The sequence below is a fragment of the Aethina tumida genome, chromosome 2 (genome assembly GCF_024364675.1).
Source record: "Aethina tumida isolate Nest 87 chromosome 2, icAetTumi1.1, whole genome shotgun sequence".
Classification (NCBI taxonomy): Eukaryota; Metazoa; Arthropoda; class Insecta; order Coleoptera; family Nitidulidae; genus Aethina; species Aethina tumida.
In genome coordinates this window covers 17,238,423-17,261,962 of record NC_065436.1, presented here as the reverse complement: position 1 = coordinate 17,261,962, position 23,540 = coordinate 17,238,423, and the positions used below count along the sequence as shown (strand labels likewise).

General features: G+C 27.2%; 1 protein-coding gene and 1 non-coding gene across 4 annotated transcripts in view; both read left to right on the top strand.

Moving 5' to 3' along the window:
• The first annotated feature begins 2,258 nt into the window (after positions 1-2,258).
• On the top strand, positions 2,259-2,332 carry Trnai-aau (transfer RNA isoleucine (anticodon AAU)). Its single transcript has one exon. It is a non-coding gene; the product is annotated as a tRNA-Ile (tRNA).
• A 1,120-nt stretch (positions 2,333-3,452) lies between these two features.
• The window catches only part of LOC109606627 (FH1/FH2 domain-containing protein 3), an 88,132-nt gene continuing 68,044 nt past the window's right edge, over positions 3,453-23,540 (top strand). For all 3 annotated transcript variants that reach the window (XM_049963659.1, XM_049963657.1, XM_049963658.1), the window contains exons 1-5: positions 3,453-3,488; positions 9,808-9,879; positions 10,293-10,437; positions 10,535-13,826; positions 14,170-14,215. In XM_049963659.1, the coding sequence (XP_049819616.1) occupies positions 3,468-3,488; positions 9,808-9,879; positions 10,293-10,437; positions 10,535-13,826; positions 14,170-14,215 (3,576 nt within the window). In that variant the 5' untranslated portion in view covers positions 3,453-3,467. The remainder of the gene's footprint in view (positions 3,489-9,807; positions 9,880-10,292; positions 10,438-10,534; positions 13,827-14,169; positions 14,216-23,540) is intronic.

The window sequence follows — 23,540 nt, the reverse complement described above, 5'->3', positions numbered from 1 at the left end:
TGATTTAAAAATAAAAACTCAGACTGTAAATATTTTGTATGTTTATTAAATATATGTAATATTAATCAATTATTAAAATCTTGTAAGTTATGATGTTTATTAAATATAAGTAATATTAATCAATTATCACAAACTTCTAAGCTATAAGTTTTGTGTAACCCACCTAGCCATATGTATACAGTAGCAAATATCTTTTAATCTGGTTAAGATTTCCTGATACCTAAAATTCACCGCTATTTTGGCGTTTTTCCAGCTCCCACCTTTGTTAAAATATTTAGGTTATGACTCAAATTTTGTCTCATAAGAAATTATAACTGAGTTTCTCAAATAGCAACAACATAAGACACAAATTAATGAACTATGTTACACATATAAAATATATAACTTTGAAATTTTGACACTGAACTAAAATATACAGTCTGTATTTTAAATGTGTGTCTAACAAAGTTATAAATTTTATTCGGAAAAGTTAGATGTATTATTTTTATTTTAGTTCTGGAATAATTGTAGTAACTGTAGCACAGTGAATGAGATGGTCTTTTAGCATCAAATTAGCTGTGGACAGACTGATTTGTACTTTTGACGTCTGTTTACCCACCTGCTACATTATAAACAAAATTTCAAAATTTAAACAATAAATAATGGCAAAAAATATATTTTTAGTAATTGTTTTGACAATGACATGACAATTGTAAAGTAAACATTTTAAGTACTATTATTATTATTAAACAATTAATTTTGATATGAATTTTAAAATATATTTAAACAATTGTAATTAATAGTTATTATATTAATACGTATGTACTGTATGTATTGATACTTTTTTCAAAACTACGGACTAAATTCTGTTTTGTTTACGACGTTCTGCTTCCATATTAAAAAAATTCAAAACCTACACATACAATTTATATGAAACGATGCCAATAGTCTAAAAATAATTATCCATTCCATTAATTCCCAAGCTGGCTCCATCTAGTTGCTTAGTTCCTTATACCCACTTACTTAATTTTTGTTGTTTCCTGTATAGAACCCTACATAAGACCTATATAAATATTTTAACTTACGTTTCTATTATCTTAATAGTTTCATTTTTAAAATAACTAATTAGTCATAAAAATTGTACTAATTTTGTACAGTATATGTGTTCATATTTATAAAGTAATATGACAATTTTTTTTTCAATTGTAAAGCACTTGTAGACAAAATGTTGGTCAGAACCAAAACCAATTTTTTAGCCATGAAAATTGAAGAAATCATATTTTTTAACTTTTTAAAGCAGATCTAACTACACCACTGAATTAAGCAACTCCTGAAATGGATATATACCAAATTTCATCATATATTATGCACATTCATAATTCTGTGGAAAAATTAATAATCTATTTGTTCTTAGGTTTTTATTTTTTAATTAAGCTGTCTATGGAATAAACTCTCAAAATTTTATTTTTCAACTATATTGGAATCTTATACCTTATTTATCCTTTTACAAAATTCTTTGTTCTAATTTCCTATAATATTCCTTCTTTTCTCGACCACATACATAAATATTAATTTAAGTAATTAATTATTTTGACTGGTTATTAGTTAGTAATTTGAATTCACCAAGTATCGGTGATTTGTACTTTTTTAATTTATTTTTCATATTATATTCATATCGCCTTTAAAATATTATTAAGCTAAATTAAATATACAGTTAACATATTAAGGAAGTGTTTCTCTGCATATAGTTGGATAATATTTTTTCTGATACATACTTCAGACTAAAAGTGGGTAAATCCTTTAATATTTTTGAATTCATGTTATGACCTGACTAATGTCAAAATATTAATATCATTATTATTATTATTATTATTAAAAATACTTATATTAATATGTTGTTAATCCATGTTGTTACAATGTGTTCAAACAGCAAATTATAAGAACGGTGAATATACTATTTTATCTAATTTCTTTTATTTGAAATTAGAAATATAAAATAAAAGTAAAAGACAAAACCAATATGGAATTATATTGTATAATAAGGACATGTCTAGATTTGGAACACGTACAGGTGGTGTATGGGTTGCATACTACAAAATTTATTCCATGTTTTTCCATGTTTTTTATTAGCTAGTTTCATATCAGTATTTGTAAGTTAATAAATTTGAAAAGTACTATAAATATTGCTTGCAAAATGCAAATAAATTTTTTATATTATTTTGTAATAAAAATTATATTACTATTCTATAAAGCTCAGATTAAACAATAAACATACATCTGGCCCATTAGCTCAGTTGGTTAGAGCGTCGTGCTAATAACGCGAAGGTCGCGGGTTCGATCCCCTCATGGGCCAATTACTTTTTATTTTTTTTCTCTTTTCTATATTTCTCCATTTCTTACAATTAAATAAAACATTTTGTTAGTTACTTATTGATTCATATTGAAATTGAAAAACACAAGAAGCAGGATACTGCTGTATTTATTTAAAATATCACTGCCAACAATATTTTTAAATTAATAAACTTATTTTTGAAAATATGAGGTTTATTTATGAGAAAAGAGACCTAAGAGACCTCATTCTACCTACCTCTAGAATGCTTTTTTCAAGGTATTTTAATGTTTTATTTAACTATTTTGTTTGTAAAAAAAGTTGAAGAAGTAATAAAGGGATGTTTCACATCTCTAAGTGTATAAATTATAGTTAAGTTTTATAAAAAAAGTTAATAGTAAGTAATATCTTGAGGTTCGATGTAACTAGAATAAAAAAAATTATATACATAATAATATTTTTATTTAGTTGTTTTATAATTTTACATATTATATATATTTTTAGTTTGTATTTAGTAAATTCCATTTACATTTTCAAAACTTCAAACCTCAAACATTATCAAAATATATTTTTCCTGTAATATGTAAACACATGCAGAAATGTAGTATAAATATACAAGCATACTAATAAAATCAATTAACATGATTAAAAACCTTTTAAAAATTAATCCCTGTTCTTTAAATAGGGTGATCGTGGAAGCGCGTATAAAGTCGGCTTTCCGTCCCGACGCCGAAGATGCTAAGCATCTAAACTGCGAGCAGCACGCTGCCAGTGGCTAAAATAGAGCCAACAATATACTTTTTCACTTATAGTCAGTGCATTAATGTGAACGGGAAGATTTTCAAAATGTAATTCAATTCAACAGTGGTGCGATTTCCATGAAACAGTTTATTTGACGCGACAATATGATTGTTTAAATTGTTTTGGTTTGACTTAATTCAGTTACTGTTATTAAACGAATTGAATGATAATTTATTTTCTAAATTAATAGATGTTATTAACCGAATCAGTCACACTGTGTCACCAAATTGTTGCATGGTATATCACTTAAGTGTATTAATACAGGTGTATTAATAGATGTGAGAGTGATTTTTAAATAAAACGCTTTTATTCAATGTATGCCGTGTTTGTCTGAAATTGTCGGATTCGTGTTGGAATAATGAGCACCTACAGAAACTATGTAAGTAGTCGTTGATATTATTTATAAACACAAAATTGATTTTTTAAGATTTTATATTGTTTCGCACCACATAACCTCAAATATTTGCCGCAACTATGATAAATTCAAATGAGGCGAATTGAAATTAATGTCATTAGGATTAAACCAAACCAATTAATTGATTAATTAAATCGGCTTTAATATAAAACTATGTTAAATTAATATCCAGTTGGTAATTATTAAGAGAAAATTCATCGGTCTTACCTTGAATTGTTAAATTTAGTTTACGCACTCTGAATGGGGGTACAGATATTATATTCAGTGCACATATTTTAGTCTATACAAAAATGAAGAATCAGAGTCACTTCCTCTTGCTCGTAATTAAACGTGCTAAACATAATTGAAAGTGTCTGCGAAACTAAACGGTAGCTGAAAACAAATTTCAAACACATGTGACAGAACAAATTAGTAAATACCGATTTTATTTATTTTATGCAGTATTAAAAAACTAGACTAGACTCATAGAATATGTATATCTAAGATATTAACTAAATAATAATTAATATTAAGCTTTTAATATGAAAAGGAAGAGAAAAACTTACTTCAAAAGTTTATCGTTAGCTTATGGCAAATATATAAATAAATGTTTTATATACTTTATACAGAGTGTTTCAAAAGTAAGGTACACTGTTTATAGAAACGATTTTTGGGTTAATTTTAAGTAAAAAAACATCCTCTGAATTACTAAATATCTTTTTATTATAATATTTATGATACACCACTAGAAATTTTACTGATATTTTGTAGACAGCTATTATATATCAAGAGGTATTTTCTGTACATCAGTTTTTTTATGTCTTCCAGCGGTATTAATTCAGAATTTGAAATATTTTGAAATAATAGTATGGTACACCAATTATTTTTGAAATTTTCATTCACTTTTGATATATTTGCATTGTTATAATGTTGATATTGATATTTTTGGTAATCTGAACGCCCCCTTGTAAAAATTAAGGTAAAAGATTTGAAGCAGCTACTTCTTGTGTGATATGTTTGCCCGATTTTTTCAGAATTTCCTAAGATGTTGAAAGATTTAATAAAAGTATTATATGAAAAATGTAATGTAGTTTGTAAAACTGTAATAAAATGAACCAATTTTTATAAATTTGAAAAGTTTAATAGTTTAAAAATCATTTAGTGGCATATAAAATGAGAAAAGAAAAGGGAAAAAATATTTAAATTTTCCTCATTATTGGACGTTTTCTAAAGGTTCCCAAGTTTTGACCATCTATTTTAGAAACATTATATACCTAAATACATATCTTCTGAAACTTAAACGAAGTGTTTAAGTTTTTTTTATTTCTTCCAGTGGTGTCAATTCAGAATTTGAAATATTTTGAAAGAATAATATGGTACACCAATTATTTCATTCACTTTTGAGTATATTTGATCTATTAAACCCATGAAAAATATATTTGTTATAACGTTGATATTGGTATAAAAATATATTTTTGGTAATCTGAACACTCCCTTGTAAAAATTAAGGTAAAAGATATGAAGCAGCTAGTTCTTGTGTGATTTAAAAAAAGAGTTCATAGACATAATATGTATGCCCGAAATTACGGGATTTTTTTAAGAATTTCCTAAGATGTTGAAAGATTTAATGAAGTTATTATATGAAAAATGTAACGTACTTTATAAAACTCTAATAAAAAGACATAAATTTTCCTCATTATTTGACATTTTCTACATGTTCTCAAGTTTTGACCATCTATTTTAGAAACACCCTATATACCTAAATACATATCTTTTGAAACTTAATCTAAGTGTTTAAGTTTTTTTTTATTTCTTCCAGAGGTGTCAATTCAGAATTTGAAAATATGGTACACCAATTATTTTTGTAATTTTCATTCACTTTTGAGAATATTTGGTCTATAAATCCCATAAAAGATATATTTACGTTGTTATAATATTGATATTGATATGAAAATGTATTTTTAGTAATCTGAACACTCATGTAAAAATTAAGATAAAAGATTTATTTTTTTTTAGAATTTCCTAACATGTTGAAAGATTTATTGAAGGTATTATATGAAAAATGTAATGTAGTTTGTAAAATTTTTAAAAATTTCAGAAGGAATGTAAAAAGCTTAATAGTATAAAAAAGTGGTATAATATGAGATGAGAAAAGGGAAAAAAATATTCAAATTTTCTTCATTTGTTCCCAAATTTTGACCATCTATTTTAGAAATATCCTGTATACCTAAATACATATCTTCTGAAACACTTAGTTTAAGTTTCAGAAGTAGTTTATCTCCAAATACATATTTCCTAAATTAAGACCAAACAATATCAATCAACAAACATTTATTGAATAATTTTTTGATTCAAACCTAATTTTAATTCACAAACAGTAAACGACACATACATGTTATGAATGTGATGAAGAGTAAAACCTCATATCAAAGAACTTGGCAGAAGTTCAAAGGAAATGAGTGAAACAAATTCATTTCACACTTTTATGAAATTTTAACTTATTATTCTTAATTGGAAGTCAATACAATTCTAATAAATACAACCGTACATATTTAAATTTTTCATAAATTAATGTAATCATTGTAAATTATCATCTCGTTACAAATTTTTGTGCTCACCATTTTCGACATATCCCAAAATACATGGCGGCACCTCCATTTATTTAAAAACACTCCTTCCTATATAGTGTTTGTAATTAAATAAATATATTTAAAACGGTAGTCAACATCCCTTCACGCACGTGTCGGCCCATAAAATTTATTTAACACATGGACGTCTCGCCTCCGCCATAAAGAACCACGCTCCTTTTCATCCTATTGAAAATCTTCGCTCATTTTTTATAGACGCATTTTATTTATTACTTTCCATAGTACTAAACGCATTATAAAATATTGCAGCGCAAGAAACTTGAAACGTTTATGTGTTAACTTTACGAACTTGCTTTCACTCGGGATGGTTTTATTGGGGTGCTTAATGGTACTAGGTGCATTACCTTTAAACTGTCAGCACTGTCGTACGCTTTTTATTGCAACTAGTACTATGTGGTTAATTAGTAACTTTTTACACGAGTACGTCCTTGTAATTGTTTAATTATTACGATTAGAGAGTTTAATGTGTAATAATGCGTTGTAAAATTGAATGTACATTTAGTAAACGAAATTTTATTATCTATTTTAGTGCATGCAATTGTATATATAATTTGCCATGTGTCTTTTATGTCTTTAAACAAACGTTGATTTTCCCTTATTGAAATTCAATCTGTCTATTTGGTTTGACTGCACTTAAGTTTCGCTTATTTGTGTGATCCTTAGACTTTTCTATTATAGACGGGATGCAGGTTGTTACTCTTTTGCTATTTTCAGAGCAATCTAGCCACAGTTATTTTTAAATATTAAAAAGGTCTACGGTACATTAATCCATCAAATAAATTATGCCATAACGAAATGATTTCCTTAAAACAAGTCGGAAGTGTGCGTTACATAATGTTTGGCTAAAAGCCTGGATTTTTGATTTTTTATTGACCCCGTTTTCTATGTAAATAAATCAGATTTACAAATGCCACTTATGACCCAGTTGAGTTGGCGAAACAGTATGCAGAAACCCAGAAGCATACATACTTGTCTGGACGCAACAACTGCGGAAATGATCCCTAGCTTTTGTTTAGCAAATGAGCCTGAAATTTTTAGCAGTATATTATTTTTAGATCAGCAATCGGTCAATTTGCGGCTGGCATTCACATAAATACGTACATAAATTAGGCTCACTGTTTATATTTCGGTAATAATTGGGTAACGAAACTGTCTTATTTAACTGTAGACTTTGCTCTATATACACTAGACTTCATAATTTATCAAATAATTGTGGCTTAAATGCCTAATCAGTTCACCTTTAGAACGGTTGCCACAATTACGTCCTGCAGTACTCCGTAGAACCAAAAATACAAACCGGATATTCGAAACAAACGTGCGTAGACAGGAAGCATGTAATAGAAGTCTTACTGAATGTCATTCAGCTTGAGACGTCTTGGACAAATTAGAAGTGAATGTCACAGGTATATTGAACTCTACTGAAATTTTAAGTTTAAATCACACTGAAATAAATCCAATTTACTTTTTGGTGTTAAGTTTTATAAATTTATGTATATAATAGAAAAAATCTATAATTGTGTTGCTTGTTTGTTAAAAGATAGGAAGTAGGACAACTAAATTTGGATTTTTATGCCCTCACATTGTAAAAACTTGATTAGAAACTCCAAATTTTAAAAATAGATGTAAACGAACAGATTATAGTTAGTAAAAAATGCTAACCCATGTTGACGTTTTTATAAGCTTCCTCTCAAAATAGGGAAGAAAACATATTAGACTAATTAGTTATTAACGTCAGTGTTTTAAATTAAGTTTTTCCAAATGATGATTTCCAAAAATAATTTATATTTTAAAATAAATTAATATTTTTTATTTAAATTAAATCTGTTACATTATAATTGAGAATAATTAGAAGGAAAAATAAATAAAAAACAATACTTAATAAAAAAAACTATAATTTTGGAACATTTTTAACGTGGCTTATTTTTGTCTAGTTTATATTTCAGGCAGAAATTCAGAATATAGTCTTTAATAAAACAAATTTAAAAAACTCAGTAATTTGAACAAGATATATATTTGTATTATAATAATTGTCATTATTTTATATAATATTAACACTAGTATGGAATGTTGGTGTTTAATGAATTTGATTTCACCCAAAACTTGTCAGAAAATCATTAACATTTCTCAAAAGCATATATTTTGGGCGAAGGAGTAATGAAATACTATATTATCTAGTGATGAAGGCACTTTGAGGGATTTGCGGCTTAAGTTTAAGGCATTCAGTTGAAAAAAAATGGATGGCAGCCTCTCACCGTGAAGGATGGTGAAGGGGGGTCATGGTATGGAAGAGGAATTTAGAATTAGTTCTTGTACTTTGTGCTGAAGTAATATATTATCATACAATTTAAAAAAACGAGGATGTATTTGGTTGTAATTTATGATGACAATTTTTTAATTATACTAACACATTTTTCAATAAATTAATAATAATTGGAAATTAAATAAATAAAATAAAATATATTCAGCAAGTTCACCAAAACTTCACAAAAGCTTCAAGTATTCTCTTTCATATATTTTAGGCCAATGAAAAATTAAATACTATATGATTTAGTGGTGAAATCAAGAAGCTTTGGGGGATTAGTGGTATTAGGTTTTTAAAACATTCTGTTGAAAGAGTCAGCTTTGAAATGTCAAGTATGGTAAGGGGGTTCTTGAAAAATATGTGAAATCAGTTGAATATACAAAATGTAATGAAGTATTGAGCTTGAAAGTTACTAGTAAATTTAAATTTTATGTTATATTTTTAAAATATGTTTATTTTGTTTGGTTGTCCTTACAATAAATATTTTTAATTAACTGAAATGTACTAAAAAGTATTTAAGATATCCAGAATATACTACTTAAAACTTGTATCCAAAATTTTTGTGGGAAACTATATACCTCGGTAATGACCTTAATGTCTTAAAGTAATAATTAATCAATTCTATAGACCTATATTATTTAAGTAGGTAACGTGACATTTACACGGCAACTACTGAAACAAACAAAGAATTGAACAAATGTCAGACTAGCGACATGAATGAAAAACAATGAAATAAATTTAAAATATTTATTGACACTCTATAAATACCGCATTGCTGGACAGTGCCAAATAAATTAAATAGTTAGTATTAAAAGCAGAATGAATTTTTCTGTCAATGTTTGGTAATGACCTTCAGTGCAAAATTGATATCTATTCTAAAAATTTAACCAATTCACTTGCCAAACTGGTGAACCATATTATAACTGAGTGAAATTTGCCTGAAAGTAAAATGTCGCCTTAAGTATTTATTATCAAAATATTTGTACAAATGCGGAGAATGAATTCAATTTTATTTCACTTTATGTATGTAAAATATTTCCTCTCGTTAAAACGTTTACATTGAACTTTATTATACGTATAATTTTATATATAAATAATGGGACAATACTCTATAAATAAATCTAAATAATAAATTATCTAATTAATTTTGCCTTACTAACAAAAATATGCCTAGAATGCAAGTGAGCACTCTCAGATAATATATTAAATTGAAACTGCTAATTTTAAAAATTATGATGTATCTTTTACGCAAAACTTACAGCTTATTTGTTGGCAAATAGTCAATGGAGAATTAAGATATTTTTGTTTGGGTGCTTTTAACCAAAATTATAATTTTATTTAAAATATTTTTCAGGTTCCTTGGAATAAATCTTCAAGTTCTTCAAGTAGTTACTCCAGTTCTAATAAGAAGGAAACAGTTCCCAGTGTAAGTGAAATTTTTGTAAATTAATTAATATTTCTATACAGTACATTATCTATGAAATACAATTAAAAATATAATTTACAACGTGTTACGAAGTTTTGAGGGTAACTATTCTGGCGGTAGCATCTGTACATTAACAGTAGTTTGTACAATCAATTAGTGTTAATGGACATTTTGCACATATTTCTTGTTATTTAAAATAGTAATAGAACATTCATTTTACCGTGGGTGAGATTTTCTCAGATTTACTAAACTATTTACTTTAACATAACATTAGAAATAAAATTATTTTTACAACTTCATTAAAACATTTAAATTTTTCAAATAAACATCATTATTATCAATTTTTATAAATTTATTTATAGATTTTTTGTCAGTCGTATTAGATATATTCATATAATATTTTATAATTTCAGTACGAGCCAAGTTATCAACGTACTCGGTCAAATTCAGTCAAAAACAATGATGAGGAGAAATGTTCAACATCTCGCATTGCTTCCAAATATAGCGGCGCCTACACAACTAGCTACCAGCGTGACACTGGTGCTCTGCGGGACTCAGGTAATGCATAACCTTCAGGAGTTTAAATTCGTCAAATTAGTCAAATTTGCTGCTATATTTATCATAATATTTCTTACATTGTTCTACTTTTTTTTAGGAAAATCAGATCATGGAAGAGTTAAACCCCTTTTGGACAAAAAAGACACGCTGCATCCTCCAGTGTCTTATCGACCTGTATCTCGTACAGGAGCCCGATCTCGTGATCCCAGTCCCATTGATAAATCGGAGAAAACTTCATCATCGGCTTCTTCGACAAGTTACAACATGAACAGACTTTATCCGAGACCGTATACACGATCTGCCAGCAGAGAAAGGTTGGATTCTGGAAGTTCCTCGACCACCATCCCCAAATACACAGGTAGATCTTCGATATCAAAGGACGATTTGATTCCTAAATACACCGGTAGGTCGTCGATAACAAAAGACGATAGTATCTCCAAATATTCATCTAGATCTTCATCGTCAAAAGATGATGTACCTAAATACATAGGTAAAGCATCGACTAGCAAAGACGAGTCATTATCCCGATATAAAGGTGCTCGTGCATCTCGGGAAGATCTGCAAAAGTACGGTTCAAGACCTTCCAAGGATGATACTCCAAAATATTTAAGCAGGTCTTCCACATCTAAAGATGAAGCTACTTCTCGATATAAAACTAATCGAACTACATCTAGAGAGGATCTATCAAGTCAGAAATATATTAATAGTAGATTCCTTCCTAAAAACTCAGTTGAAAAGAGTTATACGGCATATACAAGACCATCCACAATTCGAGTAAACGAAACAAGTCGTAGAAACAAAGAATTACTAAGTGTTTTACACGCACAACAAGAACAAGAACGTCTTAGTCGACCTACAAGTCGGTGTTCTTCAGCAGCTCCTGAGGACATCCTACATAGAGAGTTGCCAAAGCCAGAACATCAACCAAGTCCAAAACCTGAAGAACTCGAAATGGAAACTGTGACTGTTACAACTAGAGGTACATCACCATCGCATTCTCCTACACCAAGCAATTTTCTTAGAAGCCGTAGAATCGAGGTTGCCAAAGTAATAGAAAAACAAATCACAAGACCAAAAATAAGGCGGAATATGGTAGATAAGGAAATACAGTCGGACAGATTGGACGATTCAACTAAATCAAGTCGGTTTGCGGGTGCTTCGAGAATTTCCGCAACACCATGGTCATCAATTCTCGACATGAAATTCTCCAGCCCAGTTACGAAACAAAAAGATTCTAAACAAGGTGAATGTGCAGATTCGGAACATTCTGAGGATAGGGTGAGAAAAAGTAGTTGCGACAGTCCAAAAAGTATATCCAGGGCAAGTTCTACAAAGAGTGTAAGTCAAGGATCGTCAAAATCTGACGGAAAGCCAAAGGACAAAAAGTCGCCTTCACCTTCATCGGGTAAATCTAAATTAACACCACCAAAACAAATGCATGTTACCGATAAAAAGCAGTTGCCCCCTCAAATACCAAAGAATGAAGTTTCCAATAAAAACCAATCAATACATTCCACAAATTTACAAAACAAAGATTTCCGAAAGTCCGTTCTAAATATGAATCCTGAAGGCAAAGGTAAAAAGAAACTGGGCAGAAGAAGCAACTCGGCCAGTTCCGCCGACTCCGACCAATCTGCGGCGGATCCCGAGGCTACGGACGTGTCCGAAAATTTGGCGACGTGTGCTTCGTATCACAGCAATAGCATTCCTTCAAAACTGCCACAAAAAGTCTCAAGTTTAGTTCAAAGAAGTAGGCGGTCGCCGAGTTCCGACACGAGCAGTTCCAGTTCTTCGACGGGAAGCGAAGATGACTCGAAGCAAAAAAATAAAAATCACCATAGCGCCGGTTCTTCGCGCACATCGGTTGTGCTGTCATCAGCAGATGAATTATCAACGGATAAGTCGCGGAGAACACCGCACAGTCCTAAGCCGAAGGAGAACATAAAACCGGAAACGGTGGAGGCCAAATCCTTTTTAATGAGGGCGTTAGCTCCGGTTACGAGTTTATTCAAAGGCAAACATCAAGAGCCCGAAAAGACCGTACAAAATATCGGCCAGGAAAAAATGCAGAGCAATGCGCAGCACCCAGTAGAAATTCCAGTTGCCAAACCACGCCATGCGAAGTTGATGTTGGTCAAAGTAGAGCCGGATGAGTCTACTTGGTGCGTTGAGCAGCCGTCTTCGCACTCAGCCAGTTTAAATAGCGACGAGGCACATCCAAAGAAACTTCAGACTTCTGATGCGAAGCCGTTTTTGAGGCACGTTGAATCAGGAGAAATTCCTTGGTGGTTGGATGAAAAATCAGAAATCCCCGAGGGAGTGGACACGTATCCTAATTATGTTAGAGAAGACGGAACTACGGCTGATGGGACAATAATTTTTAAAGTTAGGCATAATGATTCTGATGATTCAAGTTGGTGGATGGATGGTAGTGAAAAATCAAAATCAGATTTTAATAATATTAAAAATGTAAACGTAGAAGGTAAAACTGAAGATGGCAGAATTTTATATAAAGTTAGACATAACGAATCAGATGAGAGTAGTTGGTGGCTCGATAGTAGCGAAAAAAGTAAATCAGACTCTAATAAGCAAAATGTACCTTCGAATTATGTACAAATTGAGGGCACAACTGATGATGGAAGAGTCATATATAAAGTGAGACACAATGATTCAGACGAAAGTAGCTGGTGGTTAGACAATGATAAGTCCAGGAGCGACTCAGGAAAACGAAATGTTATACCCATTAATCTCTATCAAAATGAAGATGGAAGGATAGTTTACAAAATACGACACAATGATTCTGACGACACCAGCTGGTGGCTAGACAGTAGCGATAAAACAGACTCAAACAAACAGAACATCATGAACAGTGATTATTTAGAACAACATAAAATTCGTCACATAGACTCTGGTGAACGAGCTTGGTGGTTGAATAGTGCTGAAAATATTCCTGAAATGGTACAACTACAAGAAGAGCAAGAAAATAAATCAAAATATGCAATACGTCATCAGGATTCAGGAGAAAAACCTTGGTGGTTGGGGAATCCGGAGAAGGCGGAGTCTGACAATGAATCGGAAAATGATGTGCCCTTGGGAGACCGTGCTAGTCCTGAGGGATTAGAAATGCCAAAGGACCAAGGTCGACTTAGTCCCTACGACAATGTTCCTGTCATGGTAGACAAGAACAAAAAACGAAACATGAATTTGTTTATATCGAAGCACACCAACATCGATGACATCCTGGGGGGTACAGCACAGTTGTGGAGTCCTGTCATGGACAAAATGTTCAGCTATGATGGGAAGCCGGATGAATGTACGGAAATTGATCCTCGGCAGGTTATTATCCACGAGAATAGTCCGCAGCGAGGTGTAATTCATCCTAATAGAATGTAAGTAAGCCATGTTTTATTTAAGATCAATAGTTGACTCTTGGTTAAAGTAATGAAATTGGAAACAATATTCGATAATTTCATAATATTGCATAAGTAAAATTTTGAAAAATTATACCAACAAACTAATAAGCACAAATAAACAAACAAACTTGTTAACGAAACGAAACTGACAAACGACTTTTATTTGGACCAGACAATAAATAAAATAAAATAAAAATTAAAAATTCCAAGATAAGTTTTGTGTTTAATGTGACAGATTTCTAGTTAACATTGTCATTCATCTTATACATTATTATACACAATATGCGGAATATTATTAATAGAAGAAATAAATTTTCAGAGACAGCATTGGAGGAATTACAAAGACATATTCGCCATACGGAAAGGTAAGTGCCTTTATGTGATGTGTATGCTGACCCCAGGAAAATTAGCATTTTAATTGTGTCCTTTTCTTGTACCTGCAATACTTGAAAAAAAATTAAACGTCGTTTATAACTAGTAAACAACGAGGCAGGCTCTATTGATAGACGAAGCCATTAAACTTCCATTTTTCTTATTATAAATTAACCATCAACGTGTATATTCCATAATTTATTCACCATTTATAGCTTGTTTTATTTTATAAAGATAAACTACTTTATACACAATCAAAAGGGATTCATTTTGTACAAATCTAAAATTGACTTTTTACTGTATAATGTGAATAAATTAGATTCACTTTTGAACGTCATAGACCGAGACCTGCGTTCCAGGTGTAACAAACACTATTTTCCATTAAACATTAACAAAAAACTTTATCAAAACAGTTTGCATGACGTCACTTGGTAACTTATTGGAAATCTAAATGGTACCGTTACAGAAAATAATAAAAACCCAATAAAGTCGGAAAACAATAGTCCTCCTAAGCCGTACTCTTCGGAGATTGATGTAAAGTGGTTTTATGACCCCATTACGCCAGTCTGTACCGAATTTACGCTCGGGTGAATGACAATTCGTGAAGTCAACTTCTTCGAACCAGTACGTTGTTCTCAGCTGGATATTCTTTGTGTACGATGGGATATCCCCTTGTTTGCTTCCTACGACTGATCTATTTCAAGAAACCTTACACCGTTGTATTACAATTCGCGTAATGAATGAGTCGGAAACTAAAAGTACGGGTACAATTACAGGTACCAGGTATCACTTGTTTTCGATCCCTCTTCCGTGATGTACAAAAACAATAATATAAGTTTGTACATGTTGGAAACAATTTATAAATTGTCCTTCATTTCTTAACATATATATGTTACAAAGTATGCAATAAAAATGGGGGAAGTGTAATTTAACTTTGTAAATACACTTTCGGCCCAATTTATGATTAGCATTCTAAATTGTGAACTGTAATTTTGGAACAACACGCTATTGTTTTATGAAAAATAATATACGAAAGGTTCAATTGCAGTTGGTAATATTAAGAAATAACGGAATGTCAAAAAGAAAGGACACATTGAACTCGCATCGTGTACAAATTATTATTTGACCTTATGCTAGCATTAAAAAATTACTATTGAACCAACAATAAAAGCAAAACAAGAATTTATTAAAAAGCACCACTCTCTCTTTACTTCGATAATTTAACAGTGTTTATGTAATGGAATGTAAAGTTTGGACACCGCATTCCGTTACCATTATTCCTTTTTTGATACTCTCGCAGATTTTGATTGATCTACGAATATTTCGACCGACAAAATAACACAACACAACAAGTATTTCGTTTGTATTCCAAGAAAATTTGTAATTTACAATAGTCGCAATCGGTTGAACAGCAAACGGCTATTTTGAATTTGCCATTAAAATTGGCAAGTTAATTTACATTCATAAATTCCAGCTGTCATACAAGATTGGGTTTATTGCTTTGTTTAGGAGAATGTTTACAACTAAGATTTTATTGGATTGGCCCTGTCTGTATTTCGAACAGCGGGAGAATCATTGTTTATAAATATTATAATAAATTGTATAATCAACTGGATGAAATGAGTGATGAAGACTATTTTTTCAGTCGATGGGATCAATAAAAGACAATGAAAAGCAATACAAATCATTTATTTATCAATAGTTATTATTACGGTTGTCAGAAGGCACTGATAAATATTTAAAATGCTAATAACTTTAGTGTGGATTTAATGGAAGTAATAAATTTTCCAGTAAAAATTTAATATAATTGTTTATAAATCGATCTTATTAATGTATTAATGAGCATTCTATCCTAGTACGTAAGATCCAATATATTGAAGGCAATATGTTAATTACGGTACAAAACCCTTCGCCATCAATTAAATGAAACCTGTTTATCACATTATTGATTATATCTAAAAATAATAAAACATTGTAATTTTTATGTCAGGTGTTAAGTATCAGGAAATGACTAAGGAATATTAACATTCTCGGTTTTTAATTTACAACCACCGGACGAGACAACAAAGGCCATATTTGTCGATAAAATGTTGATAAAATGTACCGCCAAAAGTATTTAATGATTCGTTTTATTATTCACTTTCATGAATTTACGTTATATTAGATTTTTTTGTCGTTACTTATGTATTTATAAATTTTATTATTTGTTTTTAATATTTTTAAACTTAATATTTTTAATTTTAAATATGATTATTATTATTATTCAAATTTTATGTATTTAAAATAACAATTTTAATTGTGTTTTAACTTATTACTTATTTTATAATGTTCGTTTTTAAATTTCATAAATTTAAGTTAAGAATATTATTTTCTTTTATAAATAACAATTAAATATTATCTTTTTAAGCTAAATATTTTAAATTTAAAATAATTATTTTAAATGTAATTGCATATTTTATCAAGTTTATTTTTTAAATTTATTGTATATATTTTTAAATTTTATGTTATTTTTTTAAATTTAATAGATTTTTTCTTTAATTCTTTTGTAATTATTATGTTTTAAGCTTAATTATTAATTTTATAGATTTAAAATAATAATTTTATTTATTTATTTTAATTTCATTTATTTTTGATTTATATTTAAAATAATATTTTTTTCTATTTAATCGTATATTTTGATGTTTTAAAGTTTAATATTTGAAATTGTTATTAAATTAAATATTACTTAAATAAAAATTTAAAAACTTAAAATAATAACATTCTTATAAATTTAAATAAACTATTTATTTATTTTAATTTAATATTAATTTTTAAGTCTAGTTTAAATTTTTTTAATTTTATGATTTTAAAATAATGATTATATACTTTCTTAATTTATTAAAATTTGTAATTTACATTAATTATTTTAATTTAATTGATTATTTTTAATTTTATAAATTTAATTTTTAAATTTATTTTTAAAATTTAATAGTTTTTTTTTTAATTTTTATTTAAATATTATATTTCAAACATTATTTTTTTAGTTTTATAAATATAAAATAATAATTTTATTATTTTTTTAATTTGATATAATTTTGATTTTTTAAACTTTATAAATTTATATTTATACATTTTTTTTTAAATTTAATTGGGTATTTCGAATTTTTTAATCTAATTTTTTAAATTTTTATTAAATTAATTAATGTAAGAATTTTACAAATTTAAAATAATTTTATATATTTTTATTATAAATCAATAAATTTTATTCTTTTAATTTAATTTTAATTTTTTATGCTTAGCTTTTAGATTTTAAAATTTGTGATTTTTTTTCTAATTTTTTTATTCTTAGTTTTTTAAATTTTGTAATTTAAATTAATTATTTTAATTTAATTGATTATTTTTAATTTTATAAATTTAAAATAATATATTTTTTAGTTTAATTGTCTATTTTTTTTGCAATTATTTTAATTTTTAAGTTTATTTTTTAAATTTAATAGTTTTTTTTTTTTTAATTTTTCTGTAAATATTGTATTTCAAGCATAATTTTATAAATTTGAAATAATAATTTCCATATTTTTTTAATTTTATTTAATTTTAATATTTTAAACTTTATAAATTTAAAATAATACATTTTTTTAAATTTAATTGGGTATTTTTTTAATCTTAATGTTTGAAATTTGTTTAAATTAAATACAATTAATTAAATTAAAAGTTATGATTAATAAATAACTTTTATTCTTTCAATTTAATTTTAATTTTTTAAGCTTAGTTTAAATTTTTTATATCTAAAGTAATAATTTTATTGGATTTAAATTTGATATGATTTTATTTTTTTTTTTATTTTTCCATTTAATTTTTTAAATTTTCTAATTTAAATTAATAATTTTTTTAACTGAATTGACAAATTTTATCTTTTTATAAATTTAAAATAACAATATTAATTCTTTTAAATTATATTATATAGTAATAATTATAAAATTAATATATTTACAAATTTTTTTAGTATTTAATATTTTTTTAATTGGATTTAAATTTTTTAAATTTGAATTCAAAACTTTAATTATTTTCAATTTTTTAAATTTATTTTGATAAATTTTAAATAATTATATTATTATTATTATTTTAATCTAATTGGTTATTTTTATTATTAACCTAATAATTTTATTTCAATGGAGTATTACAGCGATTACGGAAATTTTAAAAAAATTAAATTTATAAATATTTATTTTTAAATTTCGCCGTAAACATGTAAACCAAGTTTGTTTTTATTTTTTGTATATGTAAATTATAAAAATAATACATTGTTGTGTTGTTGACATAATTTTATTTTTAAATATTCCCACCTCAAGTTCCGTAACAGTTTAACAATATCTTGTTAAAAACATTTCATAATACATTAAGAATAAACCATTAAAGAATTGCAACGCCCATGATTTTCAATTTTATATTGTCAGATATGATCGTGTAACGCCCGTTCGTCATACATTATTGTCAATAGTTATCTTATTGTAGTTTAAAAATGTACACCTATTTATGTTCCATGACAGACACTATTAAAAATAAATATTTAGATGAAGACCCGTGAATTCGTATTATTTTAACTTCAGCCTAAGCTAAACTAAATTTGTCGTCACCATTACCTGAATTAGAGCCAGAGCCATTCGGACATAATTTTAAGCCAACTGTACCAGGAAGAAACGTGAAATTTTTAAATGACCACCGGCTTTTGTTGACCATTGAATCCTATGGGTGCCCACCAGGTGTACACAGAAGTACATACGGGCAAGGTACGGTGACGAAGCTTCTTGTAGATCTTTTATTTTAACTTCTTCAGCGACAGGCGAGCTGTATCTGCGGTGGCGCTGACTGCCAACGGGCCGAAACACTTGCCGGCTCAAAGCAGTCGCGTCGCGTTCGCCTACCAAATAGGACGGGTCCGTTTGCCAAATTAACGCAGGTACTCCATGCTTTGATGCATCATTTTTTCATTCATTTTTTGACCATCACTAATCCATCCGACCGGACGGTTCTCGCAGTCTGCGGCGGATTTTCACGTGGGACCGCATCCGATTCGCCGGCATCGGCCGTTTTGTGCGGTGCCTAGCCGGTTGATGCGGTCGGTACGGTACGAATTTGATGTTTTGTTTCGTCGCTGAAAGACCGTCACTGACGGTGGTTTTCGCCTATGGGGAACGTGTGTTTTGTACGGATGAAATTGTTGTGTGCACTATTTTGGTTGGTGTTCAAGTGAAGGTGAAATTATTATCTGTCAGTTCTTGAAATACCAGTTTTTTTCAATCCGGTTCTTTTCATTTTTGAAATATAAACAGCTGATTTGAGGTTTAATGCAGATTAAAGCATCCTCCGCGACTGTCTCAGGTTAATAATCTTGGAACTTTCATCTTAATCGTTAAGATGGATCAATTAGTTTTTTCGAAGAGATTTAGATGCTTCAGTACTTAAGCTATTAAATCCAATTTCTGTGGGTGTTTAAAATAGAAATTATCCTTGATTGATAGATTGATTTTTTGATAACTTTCCAACAATTATTGTTGTATAAATTGACATGTTAAGCTTCAAATAATTGTTGTATACAGAAGTACCTTAAAAATCATCCCAAACAATGTCAGAACTGTCATACTGTGGCCTAGACCAGTGATGGTGGTGGTTGTTTTACTAACAAAGGAAATTCCAATAAAACCACCCTCTTTGTAAACACTGTCAGAATAAAGGGGAACAGGAAAAATTCCTCGCTCTACAAGGTCATTCGATGAAACAAATCTCTATATCGTATAAATAGTTATTGGCTATTCCGGATCTGATTATATATTTTCTAAATTACTTTTTCATTTGTTCTTGACTTTAATATGTTTCTTGATTGATAATAGTTATACTGAAGGAATGTTTCTTTACGTACGTGTGATTTTTTAATAAATTAATACATATTGTTATATTTGCCGTAAAACAATATAACAATAATCATTTTTATCTTTTAATGAATGACGTGAATTTTCATTGTTTTAATAATATTTGCAATATATTGTCACGTTATTGACTCTAATAATATGTATCATTTTTTTCCAGTGTGATTCATAAAAAGTAATCACTTGGTTTCTGTTCAATACATAAAAATGTTTAAAACGACGATATCTATACGTATGTAACGTAAGAATAATATATATAACAGAAGAGTAACTATTTTATGGCCAACAAGTAAAGAATATGTAAAGTATTTTGTCTCTACAATTGAAATCCAGAAATTCAGAAAATGTTGTGATTTAATTTGAAGTTAATACATTTTAGTATTTAATAATATTTTGGGAATGTTAACTTTCAGTTTCAGTTTCTCAAAATGAAAACTGATATTTAAAATATATATATTTTTGGTATACTGTTGTTTTTTCTATGTCTCATTAAGTCGTTAAATTTTGATTATATTTGTATATGGTATTTTAAAATTATACAAATTATTGCTCATTTCCAATTTCTTTTTGTTCAGATGGATTGCAATAAAGTAGTACTATAATTTCTCATAAATAAGATAAATAAATAAAAGTTAATTAACGGATTCTACTCTCTTATAGTTGTTTTTAGTAAAACATTTAATAGAAAAAACTGTTGTAGTTAATGTGTGATTCAAAAATATTAAAATACAAAATAATTTTGCATTATTATTATATAAAAATAAAATAAAAATATTTTGGGAAATATTGTCTATTTTAACTTTAATATTACACTTTCAATCTGTCAAAAAAAAAAAATAATAATAATTTAAATCAAACTTTGATAACATACCGAAAAATTAATCTTCAAATTTTTATTATTTTAAAATTGTACAAATTATAACTTACTACCATCTATCTTTGTTAAGATATTTTAATAATAAAGTAACTATAATCTTTTATAAAAAGTATAAATTAAAAGCCAAGTCAAAGATTTATCTGTCTTAGAATTGCATCTATAACTATTATTTTTAAAGCTTTTGGTTAAACGTATAATAAAAAAATTGCTGAGATGAGTGTGATCCAAAAATATCAAAATACATATTTTATAAGCCATTGTTAAGCTATTAAGTAATCAATTTTTCATTACCATTTATAAAAATAAAATAAAATTGAAGAAAAAATGTTTAATATTTATTAAAAATTTTACTTTTGTATTAAATTTCGATTTGTACATTTCAAAAATATTTTGAGAAATATTGCCTCTTAATTTTATTATTAAAGTTTCTATTCCTATTGTTTATCTTTAATATTAATTTTTTAATTCCTTTAAATGAACGATTTAAATCAAATTGATCAACATTTAGAAAAATTATATTTTTGAACAAAATTCTTTTTTTATTCCTGTTTCATTAATATATCATATTTTTATTATTTTTGATATGATATTTTAAAATTATTATTTTTGGCCAGTATTTCTTTATTCAGATATATTATAATAAAGCAACTATAATGTTATAAACAATACAAATTAAAAGACAAGTAACGAATTCAACTGTCTTAGAATTGCATCTGCGACTATAATTTTATTTAAACATTTAATAAAACAAGATACAGTGGTTAATGTGAGATCCAAAAATATCAGAATACATATTTTAAAAGCCATCTAATTTTGAAGCTACAATTTTTTCATTACTAATATATAAAAATAAAATAAAATTGAAGAAAAAATGTTTAGAATTTTACTTTTGCATACAATTTCTATTTGTATATTTCAAAAGAATTTTGGAAAATATTGTTTATCTTAACTTAAATTTTCAATTCTTCATAAAGAATAATAATTTATATTAAACTTCGATAACATTTATAAAAATTATATTTTTGAAAAGTCTTCTTTTTTTGTTCTATTAATTTCTAGATTTTTATTATTATTTAAATGGTATTTTAAAATTATACAAAATACAACTCATTGCCAATTTTAAGTTAACTTTAATATTAAAGTTTTAATTTCTTTAAAAGAATAATGATTTAAATCAAACTTTGATAACATTAGGAAAATTTATATTTTTGAAAAGAATTTTTTTCTGTTCCCATAAGTTGCCATATTTTTATTATTTTTGATATGGTATTTTAAAATTATGCAATTTACCATTTTTTGCCAATTTTTCTTCATTCAGATATATTTATAATAAAGCAACTATAATCTTATAAAAATACAAATTAAAAGACAACATTTTTATTTTGAGTAATATTGTTTATTTTATTTTTAATATTAAATTTTCAATTCTTTAAAAAGAATAATGGTTTAAATCAAACTTTGATAACATTTAGAAATATTATATTTTTGATGAGATTTATTTTATTCCTGTTCCATTAAGTCTCCATATTTTTATTATTTTTTGATATACTATTTTAAAATTATACAAATTACAATTTTTTGCCAATTTTTCTTTATTCATATCTATTATAATAATAATAATAAAAATCAATTTTTTAAGGTAATAATGTGTCCATTATTATTATATAAAAATACAATAAAAATGAGAATAAAATATGTTATTTATGGTATTTATGTTACTTTTAATTAAAATTTCGATTTGTAAATTTCAAAGATATTTTGAGAAATATTGCCTCTTAATTTTATTATTAAAGTTTCTATTCCCCAAAAATGATTTAAATCAAATTTGATAATACTTAGAAAAATTATATTCTTGAAGATTTCTTTTTTTTCTGTTCCATTAATCTCCAGATTTTTATAATTTTTATATGGCATTTTAAAATTATACAAATTACAACTTATTACCAATTTCTCTTTGTTCATATATATTAATAATGAAATGACTATAATCTTTTATAAATATTATATATTATAGCAAAGTTAAGGATTCATTTGTCTTAAAATTTCATATACAACTATTATTTTTAAAGCTTTTAGTTAAACGTATGATAAAAAACTACTGAGATTGATGTCTGATCCAAAAATATCAAATTTTAATTTTTAATCTTGGTTTGGTGATCAATTTAATAAAAGTTTTAATTCCTCAAAAAAAAAGAAAAAAAAAAAATTAAATGAAACTTTGATAACATTTAAAAAAATTATATTTTCGTAAACAACTATTTTTTCTTTGTTCCATTTTAATTATTGACTGACAATTTAAAATATACAAATTACACTTATGTTAATTTCTCCTTGTTCACATAGATTATAATAAAGTAACACTATAATTTTTTTGTAAATAATATAAATTAAAAGTTAAGTAACGGATTCTGCTCTTATAGAATTGCATCTACGAGTAATATTGCCAGTTTTTAGTTAAAAATTTATAAGAAAAGCTACTGTGAATAATGTGTGATCCAAATCACAATACAGATTTTCAAAGCCATTTAATTTTTTAAG